This window comes from Calidris pugnax, unplaced genomic scaffold (assembly GCF_001431845.1).
Source record: "Calidris pugnax isolate Ruff unplaced genomic scaffold, ASM143184v1 scaffold317, whole genome shotgun sequence".
Classification (NCBI taxonomy): Eukaryota; Metazoa; Chordata; class Aves; order Charadriiformes; family Scolopacidae; genus Calidris; species Calidris pugnax.
This window is the reverse complement of record NW_015091111.1, coordinates 1,191,398-1,207,008: the sequence shown is the minus strand read 5'-3', so window position 1 is coordinate 1,207,008 and position 15,611 is coordinate 1,191,398. Positions and strand designations below refer to the sequence as shown.

Sequence of the window (15,611 nt, the reverse complement as noted above, 5' to 3'; positions counted from 1 at the left end):
CCTCTCCTCCTCACCCTTCCCCTGCCCTCTGTCCCTTCTGCTTCCCCTGCCGGGCCCCGTCACCTCCGCCTGCGGACGCACTGGCCCCCGCGGCTGTGGGCCCCCTCCCCAGCTTTGCCGCCCCCGTGCTGCCCCGTGGGTGGGCACCCGCGTACTGCCTCCAGAGCCCTGCTGTCCGGTGGATCTGCATCCCCTTTTGCCCCTTACAGCCCCGCTCCCCCACGGCTGTGCACCACTTTGCTCCTTCCCACCACCGTAGCCCCTGTTCCCTGTGGCTGTGCATCCCTTCCCTACACCTGTAGCCCTGTGCTCCCACGCCTGAGCACCGGCTTGCATCCCTGTAACCAGAGTCTCCCGTGGCTGTGAGCACCTTGCTTTCCCTTCTCCCCCCTTGCCCTGCCACAGCTCTGCGCTCCCATGGCTGGCAATGCGTTGCTCTTCCCTCCCATAGTCCTGTTCTCTCATGGCTGAGAACCCCTTCACACCCCACCTTCTCCCCCTCCCTCCCCCCAGCCCTGATGCACATAACTATGCATCGTTTTGCTCCCTGCTGTGGCCGTGCTCATCCTGCTCATGGCTGTGCAGCCCCTTTTTCTCCCCACAGAGTCCTGCTCCCACTATGCTATGCACTTCTGCCTCTGCATTGCTCTGCATGCTGTTCTTTGTGGATCAGCGTCATCTTGCCCCTTCCTCCAAGCCCGCTATCCCTTTGCAGTCTTTGCCTTACCTTGCTCCAGTTCCCTGCCATGGCATCAGCTGCATGCCTCCAGCTCTGCCCTGGCATCCCCATACTACCTTGCACCCCTGTCCTACGGCTCTGGACTTCTTTCTCCCCTCTGCCATGCCTTGATGCACCCCCAGTATGGAGCTCTGCACTCTCTCCCCTTCCCTGCGGCTTTTCCTGTGGGGTCCCTACAGCCCCACCCCGGGGAGAGGAGCCATCTCGTGGGAGGAAACTTGTCCAGGGCCTCCCCTACGTCCATCGCCTCTGGAAAGAGAGACAGTCCTGATCCCAACCCTTTTCCCTATTCCATAGCCAAGGGTTCAGTTGCCTCCCTGCATCCTTTTCCCTTGTGTGGAACAGGGACCCATGTACATCTCTCATTTCCCAGCTTGTTTTTCTTTCTTACTGCTCCCCCCTTGCTCTGCTTTGCCCTTAATGACTCCTTTTTCTTCCCCCAGAGTGGTGCTGCCAAGCAAGGCACAATCGGGAGCTCCACCCAGCGCTCCAGTTTGTGGCTCTGCTTCCCATTTTAACTTTCCCTTTGAACAACACGACCAGAGCTGTACTGTTTTACGTTGGCTCCTTTCTGAAGGCTGTAGGACGAGCGATCATGACTAACGCTATGGCTGTGCCTTCCCTGCTTATAAATGTTAGTTTCCTTTGGCTGTGTCACTTGCGGTGGCTGAATCCAGCTTCCAGCAGGCTGCTTATGTGGGAAAGTCCGTCTCTGCTGTCCCAGATGACTCATCACAGAGATGAGTTTTTGTAGCTTATCCGTTCAGGCAGACTTTTTTTTTTTTTTTCTTTAATAGGGGCTCTGTCCTTCCAATGCAAAACACTGCAGAGAGCTGTCCAGTTGCAACAGGGAACATCCTTTCCATACAGCAAATTTTGCTGCAAAGAGGAAGGCAGTCAGCTTTATGGTGAATGAAGAAATGGTTTGAATTTCAGAGAGGAAGATACATGCCAAATGTTAGGGAAAGATTTTTAAATTGTTCGGTCACTGCAGTAGACTGCCAGGGGAGATTGTGGAGCCTGTGTTTGTGGTTTGCTAAAAAACATGTTAGATAAACATCTATAAGGAGTGGCTTAAGGAAAGCTGATATGGACTTGGAGCACTGAGAGTGAAGTTGATGTTTTGAAGTCTTTTCCAATCATATTTTCTATGATTCCTGTGCAAATTGCTTTTCTTAAGTGTCCTTTCTAGCTCCTTATGAATTTGAATTGCTGTTTGCTGTTATGTTCTTAAGTGAGAATGCAGGCTTATTTGTGGGTAACATGAGACCAAAAGCAGAAGAAATAGAGGAACAGATGATTTAAATACCTGGCTTGTTCATAGGTTTCAACTGATTCTGTTTTTCAGTGAGATTTTGTGTTCTACAAAACATGGGGGCATGATGTTAATAGTAAGCTACTGAACCTTTCATTTGCTTTCCTTATATGTGCCAAGATGTGGTATAATAATTGAGCTTTGTATCCCATATATGTAACTGAAGTATAAAAAATGGTTGTTTATTTAATTCCTTAGCCATGAGCAATCGTGTGTCTCCTCAGGAAATCAAATCAAAGGGTACTTGCTGAATATTTTATCAGCAACAGTTTGGTCTGGTGTATCGATTGCAGAAACCTTGCTGCCAACAATACAGCATTATGTTAATGCCTTGTGTCTGTCTTATCCTCTCTTTTATCATTAACAATAAATGTTGTATTCCTCATCTACAGTTGTCTTTATACTTCCCCTCTGTTACTTCCTCTTAAGCTTGCATTAGGTAGGACTCCCTCAGACATTCCTTCATGTTGCCTCACTTCTTGATTCTCCCTGTGTAGCTTCATCTTAGTATTTGACATACAGTCTGTTCTCTTATCATGACTCCTTACCCTCATGCCTTGTGACTTTATTTTTCAAGTTGATTTCTCATTAAGTTTACTCTTCAGCTCTCTAGCCTATTTGATCTTCATCTGCTAATCGTCATTTCTGTTCCTGGGAGAAGTGATTACTTCTGTTTTGATTTTGCCAGCCATCTTATCTGATTACTGCATCTCCAAGTCCCTTTCTCATGACTGCCACCTCCTCATCTCTTTTATGATAATGCACCTACCTGTGACTGGTTGTTGAACCAGGCAGATTTCTTTGACATTTTCTTCCTAACTCTTATTTCATACCCAGTTATCCTTTCCCCTCCACCAATACACTTCCCAATTCCTTTTGCTTTACAGGCTCTCTAGTGCTCTGCCTTAGGCTTTTTCCTGTATCTCTTCCCCTGCAGAATCTAAAGGTTTCTGAGAAAAACTGATTACTATTGGCATGTTTACCTTTCCTCGGCACTCCTGTCTGCTACTTGCAGTGATGGATTCCTGTGTTTGCTCTGTGTTTTTTCTGCCTTTAACTGCTTAGCCTGACCCCATTCATTCAATTTTTCTGTTACAACTCCTAATTTCTGGTTTTTACCTCTTGCTGCCATCTTAAGCCCTTCCTAATTTTGTTCTGAGTTGCTGTTCTCCATTGTTAAGGTGGTCAGCTCTAGTCTGCTTACCTTCTTTTCCAAACTCCTAGAACAGAAAAATTTACGTTTGTTGTCATACATTCTCTCCTATTTCTTTGTACTAAATTCGTTCAAGTCCAGTTTCTGTACTCTGCCGAAATTGCCTTCATTAAGATCTCTACAGGCTCCTTCTGGCCGAGTTGCAAGGATTCCCCTTCTTTCTTACCCTCCTTGACCTCTGCTGCTTTCGATACTGCATGTAATCCTCTACAACTTGATGTCTTATTCTCTCTGGGCTTCTGTAATACTGTCCTCTTGTTACTCTTCACTGCCTTCTACTCTCTGATTATTATTTCTTCTCCTCTACTGCTGTCTGTGCTTGTACTTCCATGCTTTTTCCCCCCCTTTGGTTAATTTACCTCCTATTCTACTAAATTTTTCAATTTAACTCCTATAAGTAGCATTAATGTGAATTTAATACAGCCGGATGAGGCTTTCTTCCAGGTGTGCTCATTTTTGTCTCACCTCTCCCCATCTTGGGCAAGCCTTGTGCAATGTCAGCTAGACTTTGCAGTTGTTTTAGAGCAGTCTCTGTCCTCTTCATTAGTTACCATGACCTTAGCCTCCTAAGGCTTCTTTGAACTGTAGTTGTTTGGGCAAAGTGTGGTGACATAGATGATACGAAAACCTCATAAAGGAAATAAGGGCAAAAAAACCCTAAACTGACCCTGCATATCCCCTTTTTTGCAGTGCTGCTGGTTTATGTGATTTCAGCCCCCTGTCCACCCTTGCCATATTTTTATCATGAGCCTCTCAAGATGGTGCTGTCAAGGTGCATCTCTTTCATCATGGATCTACTGTGCAACACAGTTTGAAGTTTTTACTCATTTTTGATAGTTTTCTTTTGCTGGTTTGGAAGTGATCTTCTCTTCTTAAATGTTGAGATCTTTTGAGGGAATGGTGCTGAAGCTCCAAGTTGATAGAATAACCCAATTTCTTTCAAATCTTGAGGTTCATTAAAGAAGAAAAATGGTTTTTGCAGTCCAGCGGCAATACTCTCTTCCCTTTCTTCCATTCTTCTCCTTCATCAGTGGTATTTTCTGCTGTCTCACAGTAGTAGTCTGTTGTAAAGCTGGATTTGCGGGAGGTACTGTTGAAGTTCATAGCTCCTCTGTCCCTGTAACTGTTATGCTGTGCTGTAGGGTCTGTTTGTTTGAAGTAATCCTTACAGGTTTTTGGTGGTTTTGGTGTGGGTTGCTTTGAGCAAGCAAATTTAATTCACAGTGTAGCTTTTTGCTCCACCGGTTTGGTTTATAGCACAGCTGTACAAAGTTTGCATTGTTAGATCTGGGGGAACAGAAGTTCATAGTTCATGAAAGTGAACAAGCTGTGGAAGAAGTGGACCTTAAACTGCTTTCACTTGGGTTACTTGCAGTAGAGAATCCATTCTCCCTTCCTGCTCTTCTGCAATTGCAGTGACTGATTGTAGTTAAAAGGCATTTGCTTTAGCACAATGTTACAGGAAACAAGACAAAGTATTGAGGTCTTAGTGTTTGTGTTGGGTCTGGAAAATACTGTGTGTGTCTGTTTATTCTGTCCTCACAGCTACTGGCTTAATCAAAGATATCTGTGAGAGGAGATCGAAATCTTGCTGGAAATGGAAGGCATGACTGGGGTAAACAAAGCACATATTATTCTTGGTGGTTTTAGTGGTGGCCTTGGTTTTTACAAGACTAAAAGAACTTCCCATTATAAAACAAGATAAAGACAGATAATCCGTTAACTTTCCCTTAAGCACCTGCTGCTAAAATCCTGGAGTTCCTAACTTTAAAAAAAAAAAAAAAAGTAGTTCTGGTGAAGTGTCTCTTCTGAGCTGGTGCTGACAATCCAGATCATTAATTGTACTTCAGCGATATCTTCATTTGTCAGAGGTTCTTGCAGTCAAATGTCTGAATATAATGGGCATCAAACCAAACCCATTTCATTGTAGGCAAGGGTAGTATCAAGGAAGAAGACAACCAGTTGAATAATAGTGTTGATGGGCAGAAACAGAATGAGTTGTGAATTCTACTTCCAGGAGCTAGAAAGCTAGATTTCCCTTTCAACACATTGACAGTAGGTGAAGCTTCTGTTCTAGCCTCTGGCAAGTAGATACAGTATAAAGGATGAAATGTACAAGCAGGATCCAAGAACAGTGCTAACAAGTCAGACTTCTCATGAACTTGTTGACTACTTTTCTGTATTTCTGGTCTGTGTGCTCTATTCAGTTGTTGTGCAGCCTCCCAGGTGTCCATTTACAAATGTCACAAGCAACTGCACAACCCATGCAAACAATTCCTTTTGATCTTAGCCTAAAAGAAGTATTTCAACTATGTAGCTACTTGTAAGTGCTTCCTCAAATTCATTGAGCTTTTCACAGTGATGACTAGCATCTTCTGAGTTTCAGACTGTCTTTCAGTTGTGTCACATCTTAAAAGTTTTAAATAGCACATTATTTCCTTTACTTTGTCAAGTGACTCAAATACTGATTTATTTTTTTTTAATTTTTTCTTCTCGTGCTTCAAGAAATTATAGTTTGGGTTAAGAACAAGTGGGGGACATTATATCCTTACAAGATAAATTTTCTGTAAAGTGAGAACAGTTTTGTAAAAGATTGAATAACTTGCATTGTTGATGGTGAATGTTAAATCCAGATCTTATGTTACTAATCTAATTGGCATCTAGAATGCTGTCAGCCGTCAGACTTTTAGATTTGTCATTGTAAGTATTATTCAACTGACCGCTTTTATTTTTCATTATGAAGAAATGACAGTGTTATGTAGTGAGGATGTCAACTGTCTGTGTGCTTTTTACTCTGAGGGCGGTAACTGTGCATACCTTTTTCTCTGTTGGGCTGACTATAATTTTTGTTGCTTTGAACTTACCCCAGTGGTTTATTTTGGGAAAATCAAAACTTGCAAACCAACTTAACAGAAACCGTGTCTTTCTCATTTTGCGTTTGAATCTTTCTCACTTGAAGGAGCTGTTGGAAAATTGTGGAAGTCTTATGCTTTGCTTCTAAACAGTCATGCAGAGCTTTGCCACATGACTTCTGCCCGCTGACTAAACTGATTGCTAATTTTTACTTCTATTTGATGAAACTATTCTGAGAATTTTTTTGTGTATAAATTTTAGAGACCAAGTCCATGTTGATGAATATATAGTAGGGTTCCTTTAGGTGTTGCAGCCACTGTAAAGTTTCACAGATTTATGAAGTAAATAAATTTCATTTTATTGTTTGGCCTCCTGTCTCTAGCCCCCCTGTTTTTTGTTTGTTGTTTTGGGTTTGTTTTTTTTTTAATCTTCTAGGTAAGTAAATATCTATTGTGGAATAAAAGTGTGCAATTGTATGACAACAACCTCAAGAATGTTTAAGAGGAGAGGAGAGTCAACTTTATTTTGAAGTTCAGCTTTACAGTCCTTAGATTAATCTTCTCTGCTTTGATGTGATTTCAGCACCCAGTGTGCAATGCACTGCAAGAATAAGAGATGATTGCATTGTATAGGGAAGTTTTGATTCCATACTGCATTTTACATGCTAGTTTGTAGCTATCTCTGTTTTAATCACTGGTAGTGCTAAAGTACGATGAGGAGTCACAGCAAGCAGAACATGATAACTTGTGCCTGATACCCTTTCTTAATAAATGTGATATAGTTAAGGAGCTTTTTACAGCAGAAATGAACTCTGCCCTGTTTTGTTTGTGGGTGGTTTTTTTGTTTGGTGTGTTTTTGTTGTTTGTTTGTTTGTTTGTTTTTTAAATTGAAACCACTCTTGCTGCTCTCCAGGTATGTTATTTGAGAATGTTGTATTAAGATCCATAGAAACAATACAGGAAACCCGTTAAAGAATTTTGTTCAAGGTCATGATAGTCATGTCCTGGGAATGCTTTTTCAGACTCTCCCTAGTTTGCTGTGAAAAACTGCAGAATAATTGCCTATTTCTAAGGAAGTATGCTTATGTAATAAGCTAAGGGCTTGACACATTATTTCCCTTTCCATTCTCCTCCCACCCTTTCTTCTGTAAATCAGATAGAGCCTTCTTAGTGTTGGTTCCTATTAATCTAATATGCTTTCAATGTCCTTAAGCACTGCTATCTTATTGTAGTCCTGAGTGGTTTTCTGCTCGTTATTCCAGAATTTTGGACCTGGGAGTCAGAATTTTGTACTTAAAAACCTATGTAAGCTTTTTTCCCCCCTCTCCAAAAAAAAGTAAGCTTATAGTTTTTCTGATCACCATTCGAGGAAATGGGGGGAGGGAATGTTCTGAGCAGCTTTTGTTGTGCTGATGACATCCTTTAAACGTAACTGAATATGGCTATTGGCTTCTCCATTTCCAACCTTTTGGAAAATTTGGGGAATTTGGGTTTTGTACACAGTGATATGGAAGAATGCACAAGGCCAGTGTATGCAGCAGTTAGTTCACAGTGTTCAGTGTAGTGCCACAAGGACCATGTTTGTGTTGACATGTGCAAATACAAGCCTCTAACCTCGCAGAATCCTCCACCAAGTAGGCCTTCACATCTGAAAGGTAGGCAGCTCTTCTGCAAAGATTGTAAATATAATAACAAAACCACTGATTTTGTGATTATTTTTTTTTTTCAATTGACACACCTGTTTGAATGTATTATGCAATTGGAAAGAATACTTAGCAAACTGCTATGAATGGCTCTAGTAAGTGGCAACATCATTTTTCACAGCAGTACTGCGCAGGCCATGAGCTCTTAAACAGCTGTGATGGTTTTCTCTTGAATTCTGGCTTTAGACACTCTAAAAGGGTCAAAAAATTCTTTTAGGGGAAATGAAGCGAGTGCGGAGAACAGGGGCATCATTTTCTATGGAATGTCCTTCATCTTCTGTGGAGACCATTAGTTGGGGAGTTTTGCTGTGGTTTTTCTTTCTTCTGCTAATGTCTGCTAAAGCTAACACATTTGGAAGAAAAATTGTAGCTGGACAACTTGAAATATTTTTTGAAAATATTTTGTAATTTAGGGCTTGCAGTCTCATAGTAAGAATAAAATCTGAGAATCTTAAACAGATTGATGTACAAGTAGAATATTCAATGTGATGAAGTAACTTGGTAGGTGCAAAGTATCTTCAGAAGTGAACTGTTTGGTTTTGGTTGGTTTTTTTTTTGACTGCTTTTTATTAATGACTAAGAACCATCGAAGTACCGACAAGCTTTGAAATGGATATTAATCCCCTGAGAAATATTACTGTTATATTTGTAAAGTGTCCTTATTTATTGCTGCTTTCAAATAAGTACTGAGCAATAAACATATAATGAGGAAAAGAAACAAGAACTAAATAACTTTAGGTGCAAAAACCTGGGCTTTTGTCTGCAGATGGCCTTCTTTTTAAACTTTACAATCTCAGCAGGTGTGCTGATCATGTCAGCTCTTTATTTAATCAGCTGTGTTATGTTTCAAGATAAATATTTAAGTTGTAGACTGAGATGGAAGCATGTAATAAAGGAGTTTTAGAAGCAACGTTTAATATGAGTCGACTGAAAAGATGAGTGGAAGATGATATACAACACAGCATATGTCAGATTCATAACTGAAGATTTTCAGTGTGAGTTTTCAAGGTAAACATCTTTATATTACACCATCAATAATGTTGTAAGTGCTGTCTTGCATGCTCTCAATTTTGTTTACATTATGTTGAAGACTCATAAATACCGTGTGCGGAGTATGAGAATGTTAGTGAAGGAGCAGGTGTGGACACGTTGAATTGGTGGTATGCGTAGTCTCTGAAGAGAAGCAAAGCATAAATTCATTACCCTTTGGTGGATAACTTTAAAGCAGTATTACACCTCCCGCTCTGAAAGTTTTCTGGAACTCTGAGTTTCATACTAATAAAGAGCAGATGCATCTTTTCACTATACAAGGCCTTGGAGAACAATTGGTGATATTCTTGGGCAAGTAAGGACATGGCTGCTTATATGTAAAGTACTGCTATGTGGCTCTGAGTAAAATCTAAATTCATGACTAACACCTGTTTTGCAGTAAATTGGAAAATAAAACATTTTTGATTTGAGGCTCCAGGTTAGAGTGACCTAGAAACATCCTAAACTATTAATGCTCAGGGCCAGGACTTGTCTCCTGTTCCTCTCTTGGGTCTTCAATTAGAACCTGTTCAGAGGTGGAAGAATTTTCCTTCAGGAGAATATACAGTTGCTGCTATTTCTTCTCCTAAACAGCTGAATAGTGTAGAAAGGTGTGTCATGTCTCAGACAGAAAAATGTCATGCTCTTTGGTAAACTGGAGAATTACGTTCTTGCAGTGGAAATGTATTGGTAAACTAGTAAAATGTGGTTCCCTTTTTTCATAGATGGCATGCTTCATAGTGAAGGCCAGCATGTGATTGGGGCTGTTCTTTAGATTGTAAAGATACATTAAATGAGTAATGAATGAGCTCCTTAAGTGGTCATTAGGAAATGCTACCAAATGGTTCAAGAACTGTCGTATTGGCAGTGTAGGGAGATACCAATAGCGTGTGAAGCTGTAGTTTTAAACTTGACAGGACAGCTTCTGGGCTGGGTGGCTTTTTGGTAGCAACCTCTTCAAGCTGGATTGCCCATTTCCCAATGAGAACTCAGGAGCAGACCAAGCCTTCCATGTCATTTTGTGTTGTGCACAGTACTGCAATAGACCCACCAGTTCTGAAGCATTGAACTTGCATTGTAGGTGTAAAATGACTGTATTGTGTACTCATTGTGCTATTGGAATGAACTAAGTGCTATTCATACAGCCAGTCCAACCTCTAGTGCTGTATCAGAACCAGCTTGTCCTTCTTGGAAAGCTACATTCTCAGGACTCTGTGGCCTTTCTTAGGACTCAATGGCAACTTCCCACTGAAGGTCCCGCTCAGGATGAGTATCCTTTGTTTTGCTTCTGAGCACTGTTTATTAATGCTGTGTGTACATTGTGGCTCTTTGACTCCTGTGTAGATAGTTAGCTACAGAGTCATTTCCAGTTCCTTAATTTATGCATATGAACAGCAGTCATTTCTATTAACTCCCCCGCACTGAGCTACAGTCACATGTACTCTGGATCCAGGTGTTACGTCAAGGTGATAAAACAACAGAGAATTTAAAGGAGTTGTAGTTAGATGAATGTGGTTCTTAGGATGAGGTTTTCTAACAAATTATCTTAAATTGCCACATCAGTAATAATATCCCTGAAGAATTTTAAAAGTACAATAAAAACCTATCCTTTAATTTAAAAAGAAAAAAAACAGAAATACTTGTGAACCAAATTTCTCCATACCTTCATTATTGAAACTGATTAGAAATTATAACAATGGATATTCCAAGTAATTCTATAGTGACTCTCTGCAGAGCAAAAATAAATAAATTAAGGCGATTTGAAAAGTTCATTTACGTAATCCTTTTGTACTGATTTAAACTGCTGCTATCTTATGTTTTAAAATAAATCCTTTGCACAGATTACACACATTTCATTTCTTTAGGAAACTACTTGTTCTCCCCCAAATAACTCCTTAAAAATCATTGATCTGACTTCAGCTAACTTGGCAACGATAGCTAATTCAGCAGTGATAGTTGATTCAAAGCTATTGCTTTGCTGTGAGCTTAATGAAAGATTGAGGTCAAATTGTTGCTGCAGAGAAAGGGACAGTAACAAAAGCTGACTTATTCTTACATATCAGAGAACCTGAATGAGAAGGTAAAAAAAAAAGATTAGGAATTGTTTGTGCTGCATGAAGAACTATGATCAGATCTTTCCTTTTGTTAAGTATCAGAGGATGTGATTGTACTGTGCAGAAAGTCAAAAGAAAATCAATCTTAACTAGTTCTGTGGCTTCTAGAACTATTGATTTTATTATTTTCTTTTAGTTGGTTTTGTGCTTAAAAAGCAAAATAAACATATGTCCACTGAAAAGAATAGTGATTGACGTTCTAAAGCAACATTTCTGTGGAATGAAGATGCAACTTAAATTCTCCTAAATTTTGTAACTGCTCGTTGGGAGGAAGTGTTTGTAAAGGGCATGCTGTTGCTGTGGTGATTGAGATATAAAAAACTTGGGAGGAGAGACCCTTAGTCTCTTCTCTATATTATAAGGGTCAGAAGAGGTAAAAAAATTCAGTGTGTGTCCAATGGATTTATTTTATGAGCTTATCCAATCTTTAAGGATAGGTCAAGCAATTAATGAATGTAAATGCTGAAAGCAGTGGTGAAGTTTCCATATACTAGCTCTGTGTCTGGCAGTAAGTGTAACCCACCAGCTGAAGCAACCAAAGTGTCAGCAATTGGAAGTGGTCTGAAAAGTCACATCCTTAAAGCATGGTATGAGCTGTTAAGGGAGGTGTGGGCCAAATGCTGAAGTGCCCGAGGATGCTACGACTTGAAAATCTTTGTAAATATAGGCCTGAGTGTTTAGAATGGTAAGTCAAAATGCCATGTCTTGTATCCAATAGCACAGAATCACAGGATTGCAGGGGTTGGCAGCGATCTTTGGAGATCATCCAGTCCAACCCCCCCCCCGCCAAAGCAGGTTCACCTGCAGCAGGGTGGACAGGAGTACAGCCAGGCTGGTTTTGAATATTTCCAGAGAAGGAGACTCCACAGCCTCTCTGGGCAGCCTGTTCCAGTGCTCTGTTACCCTCAAAGTAAAAAAGTTTTTCTTCACGTTCAGATGGAATTTGCTGTGTTCCAGCTTGTACAGTTGTCCAGTCACCAGGCACCACTGAGAAGAGTTTGACCCTATCCTCTTGACACCCACTCTTCACATATTTATAAGCATTGATGAAGTCCCCTCTCAGTCTTGTTTTCACCAGGCTAAACAGACCCAGGTCTCCCAGCCTTTCCTCATGAGGGAGATGCTCCAGTTCCTTGATCATCTTTGTAGCCCTCCACTGGACTCTCTCCAGTAGTTCCCTGTCTTTCTTGAACTGGGGAGCCCAGAACTGGACACAGTACTCCAGATGTGGCCTCAACAGGGCAGAGTAGAGGGGGAGGATGACCTCCCTCGACCTGCTGGCCATGCTCTTTTTAATGCACCCCAGAAAAAAAGTTGTAAGCACGGAAATTAAGAAAGCTTATTCTTAATGTCTGCAAATGGGAAACTGGATGTTCTGCAGCAGGATCTTATGTTAGAACCAGGTTGAAAGAAAAAGGACACTAAAACAAAAGAATTGATTGCTTTTTAAGAGGAGATGTCAAAATTATTTGTGTGTAACTCTGTATAAGAAGTGTTTCAACTTTTCTGCCTGATTTTCACTTATTTTTGAGTTGAAGCGGAACTGATTTAAACCCAATGCTGAATAGAAGAATATTGAAGTACTATATTTCAGCTGCATGTAAGGTTTCATTTAGTGTTACTTACAAGTAGGGGTAATGAACAATTTGTCCTGCCTATGGACCTCCAAGAGTTTGGAAGCCTTCTCTTGAGCCAGAACATGAACTCACATAACTGTTATCTCATGAAGTTTTAACTCAGTTTGGCTTTGCAGGCTGTGGACATTGCCTTTAAACATTGACTCCTCTTGGCTTTCTTAACACTGTGTGTGGTAGACCTGGAGTTAGATTAGTAGCTTGGAAGGTTGCTCTTCCTCGTGACTAGTAATCTTCCTATGGGATTTTGATGGGACATCCTCCATCCTGTGTCTGTTCTGAGACTTGTTTTGGGTTGAAAAATGTGAGGGCTGTATTTGTTGTTATGTATTGGTTTTATTTTTTGTCCTTAAGTACCTGAATGAAGATATGTCTGTATCCTTACAACTTATGTGTTTGCATGCAAATCAGAATAGTCCTGTACTCTTCAGTTGCTAGCTTAAACTCACTAGCCAAAGGGAAGCCTCGAGTCTAACCTCTTCCTGCATCTCCTTTTTATCCAGTGGATGTTAGTCAGGCTGGTTATTCACTGGGTTGTCCTTAACTGTCCCTGACTGACTCAGCACTAGCTTCATTTTCTTCTTCCTGAAATACATGATCTGATCACCACAGGCTTTAGGATTTCTTTCTGCTACCTTTTTTGTGGTGTTGCAACATACCCTGTTGATGGCAAATTCCATCTTTATCCTGATCTTGCTCACATCTTTGCTACTTACCCACAGCTTGATTATCCATAGATAAATAATACTGCAGATGTTCTTTACTTGGATTCTTGCTTCAGTCACATCACTCCCGAATTGTACATTGCATAAGACATTCTGTGTTTAAAAAAAAATCTCAAATTCCTTGCATCTGTAGTCTTCTGCTGACATGCCATATTTTTATGCTTTTTTTTCTGTGCTTATTTGTTTGGTGCACTCTGGTTGGGGATGGCGAGTGCATGTATGGTAGCATCCAGTGCAGCTATTGCAGTTAACAGCGAAAGTGGTAGCTGTTGGTTCTGTGCTATGCTGATATCTGTAACGGTATATTACAGTATGCAGAAGAGATGTAAATTCAGACCTGCTATATGGTGCTGGAAAGGTGTATTTTGGAAGTGGCAGGGAGAAAGAAATCTGGATGGTGGGGTTCTGTGTTTTGAAGTGATTGGATGCAATGAATACCAAGCAAATAGCCCCTTTTTGTTTTGCGTTTGCATACAAGTACTTAACTCTGTTGAGACCACCCAGCTCCGAATTCAACTTAAAAAAAAAAACAAACCACAACAGCGAATGTGCTGGCATGCCTCACACTTCTCTTCTGCAAGAGAAAGCCTAGCTTGATGTCCAGCTTTCCAGGTGTGGAATTAAGACCCAATTGTAAAGTTGTGCTGCACCCAGCAGTTCCGATTTGTTTTTGAGAACATTGAGTTTTGCCGAGTGTTTTGGAAAATGGACAGATGTAAACTTCTGAACACACCCATTTAGATCCTTGAGTAAATAACTCTTAACTCTTACGATCAGCACAGAGGAACTGTAATGGGCAGGTTCCCAACCTGCAAGTTTATCTTGGAGATGCAGGCTCTTTTGCTTGCTTTCCACTCTGGTTGTAATAAGATTGAGAAACTGATAGAGCTCCTGATTCGCTATGCTGTCATCAAAGTGCAGAGGTAATCCTATACTTTATTAATGGCAAGACTACCCATAGATAGCATAGTATAAATTATAACAGCTCTGTTGTAAGAGGAAACTTAAAATAAATTGTTTCCAAAATTTTTATTTTTCCTCTAGCTTTCTTGCATCAGCAAATATTGAAGATACTTCATCTGTCTGGAGGAAAAGCTGAAATCAGTAGAAATGCTGATTTAGGATTTCAGGCAAAGCATGTCTGCTAAAATTTTATGGTATTTCCGTTACAATGGAGACAAAGCATAGTTTCCAGACTGCAGAACAAACAACGTTCGTTACACCTTATTTTGACCATCTATTAACAATCCGTGTTGCCCAAGCATGAATATCAAGGTCTCAGTTAACATTTAAGGGTGTGGAGTGGATGGGGTGTAGTTGCTAGAGAGATATGAACACCAACATCAAAGATGAGGATGAAGGGCTGTGAAGCTATGGAAGAAGATACAGTGGGAATTGTGAGTACAAGGAACTAACTGAAAAGAGCAGATATATACTGGCAGCTCTCTTTGGTTGTAGCATGATCTGGAGAGAAGAAAGATTGGAAAGCTTTCTAGAGGAGGACATTATTGTAAAGATGTATAATTTCCTATCGTGTTAGTATGCTGAGTGATTAAATTGAGGTTTGGTATCTAGTGCCTTTGAATTGCCTCCAAGGGTACCTTTTGTTTAAAATACCTTTATTTTTTTTATGTTTTGGAGCAGAGTAGAGGCTATGGACACAGAATGAATTCTTCTATGCATTATGCCATGGTATCTCAACTTTCTTTTTGATGTATAAATTACAGTCCACTTAGTAAATAAAATAGATTACTCATGGTAACTATGACTAGTTAGACAACTTTGCCAGAGCTATTCCAGAGGATGTCCAGTGGCTTTTGAAAATCCTATTAAAAGATTTTATTTGCACATGATACAGGGAGGATAAAAATCCCAACAAACAAATAAACTATGACACATGGTGTATCTTATTGCTGCCTCTTTTGTCAAGGGCAGCTTACTCTTGAGGTGCAGCTATAGCTGAAATTTGTCTCTGCTATTTGTAAATGAAAATAAATCTCTAAAGAATTGAGAGTTCATAGAGTCAAATTAGGAATAGGAAGCATTAAGCTTTACATATCTTATGAATTACAGATTATGCTAATTATAACAATATAAATCTCACAATCTTGTTGTAAATGTTAAGTTTGAATAGTGTGGTAGTTTTAAGTATGAACTGCCAGAATCAGAAAACAATTTTGTTGAATTAGTGTAGTAGAGTGCGTAATGTGACCTTTCAGCACCTCTCACTACTGATTATTGAGTAAAATAAAAACAAGTTTGACTGTTCAGAACTCAGAGTGAATTT

At 40.3% G+C, this 15,611-nt stretch overlaps 1 protein-coding gene across 3 annotated transcripts in view; it reads left to right on the top strand.

Annotated features, from left to right (window-relative positions):
- Window positions 1-1,213: 1,213 nt before the first annotated feature.
- The window catches only part of SLC44A1 (solute carrier family 44 (choline transporter), member 1), a 65,258-nt gene continuing 50,860 nt past the window's right edge, over window positions 1,214-15,611 (top strand). The window contains exon 1 of one of the 3 annotated variants that reach the window (XM_014958139.1): window positions 1,214-1,373. In XM_014958139.1, coding sequence (XP_014813625.1) covers window positions 1,335-1,373 — 39 coding nt within the window. In that variant the 5' untranslated portion in view covers window positions 1,214-1,334. The remainder of the gene's footprint in view (window positions 1,374-15,611) is intronic. The other 2 variants (XM_014958140.1, XM_014958141.1) reach the window with 2 other exon arrangements.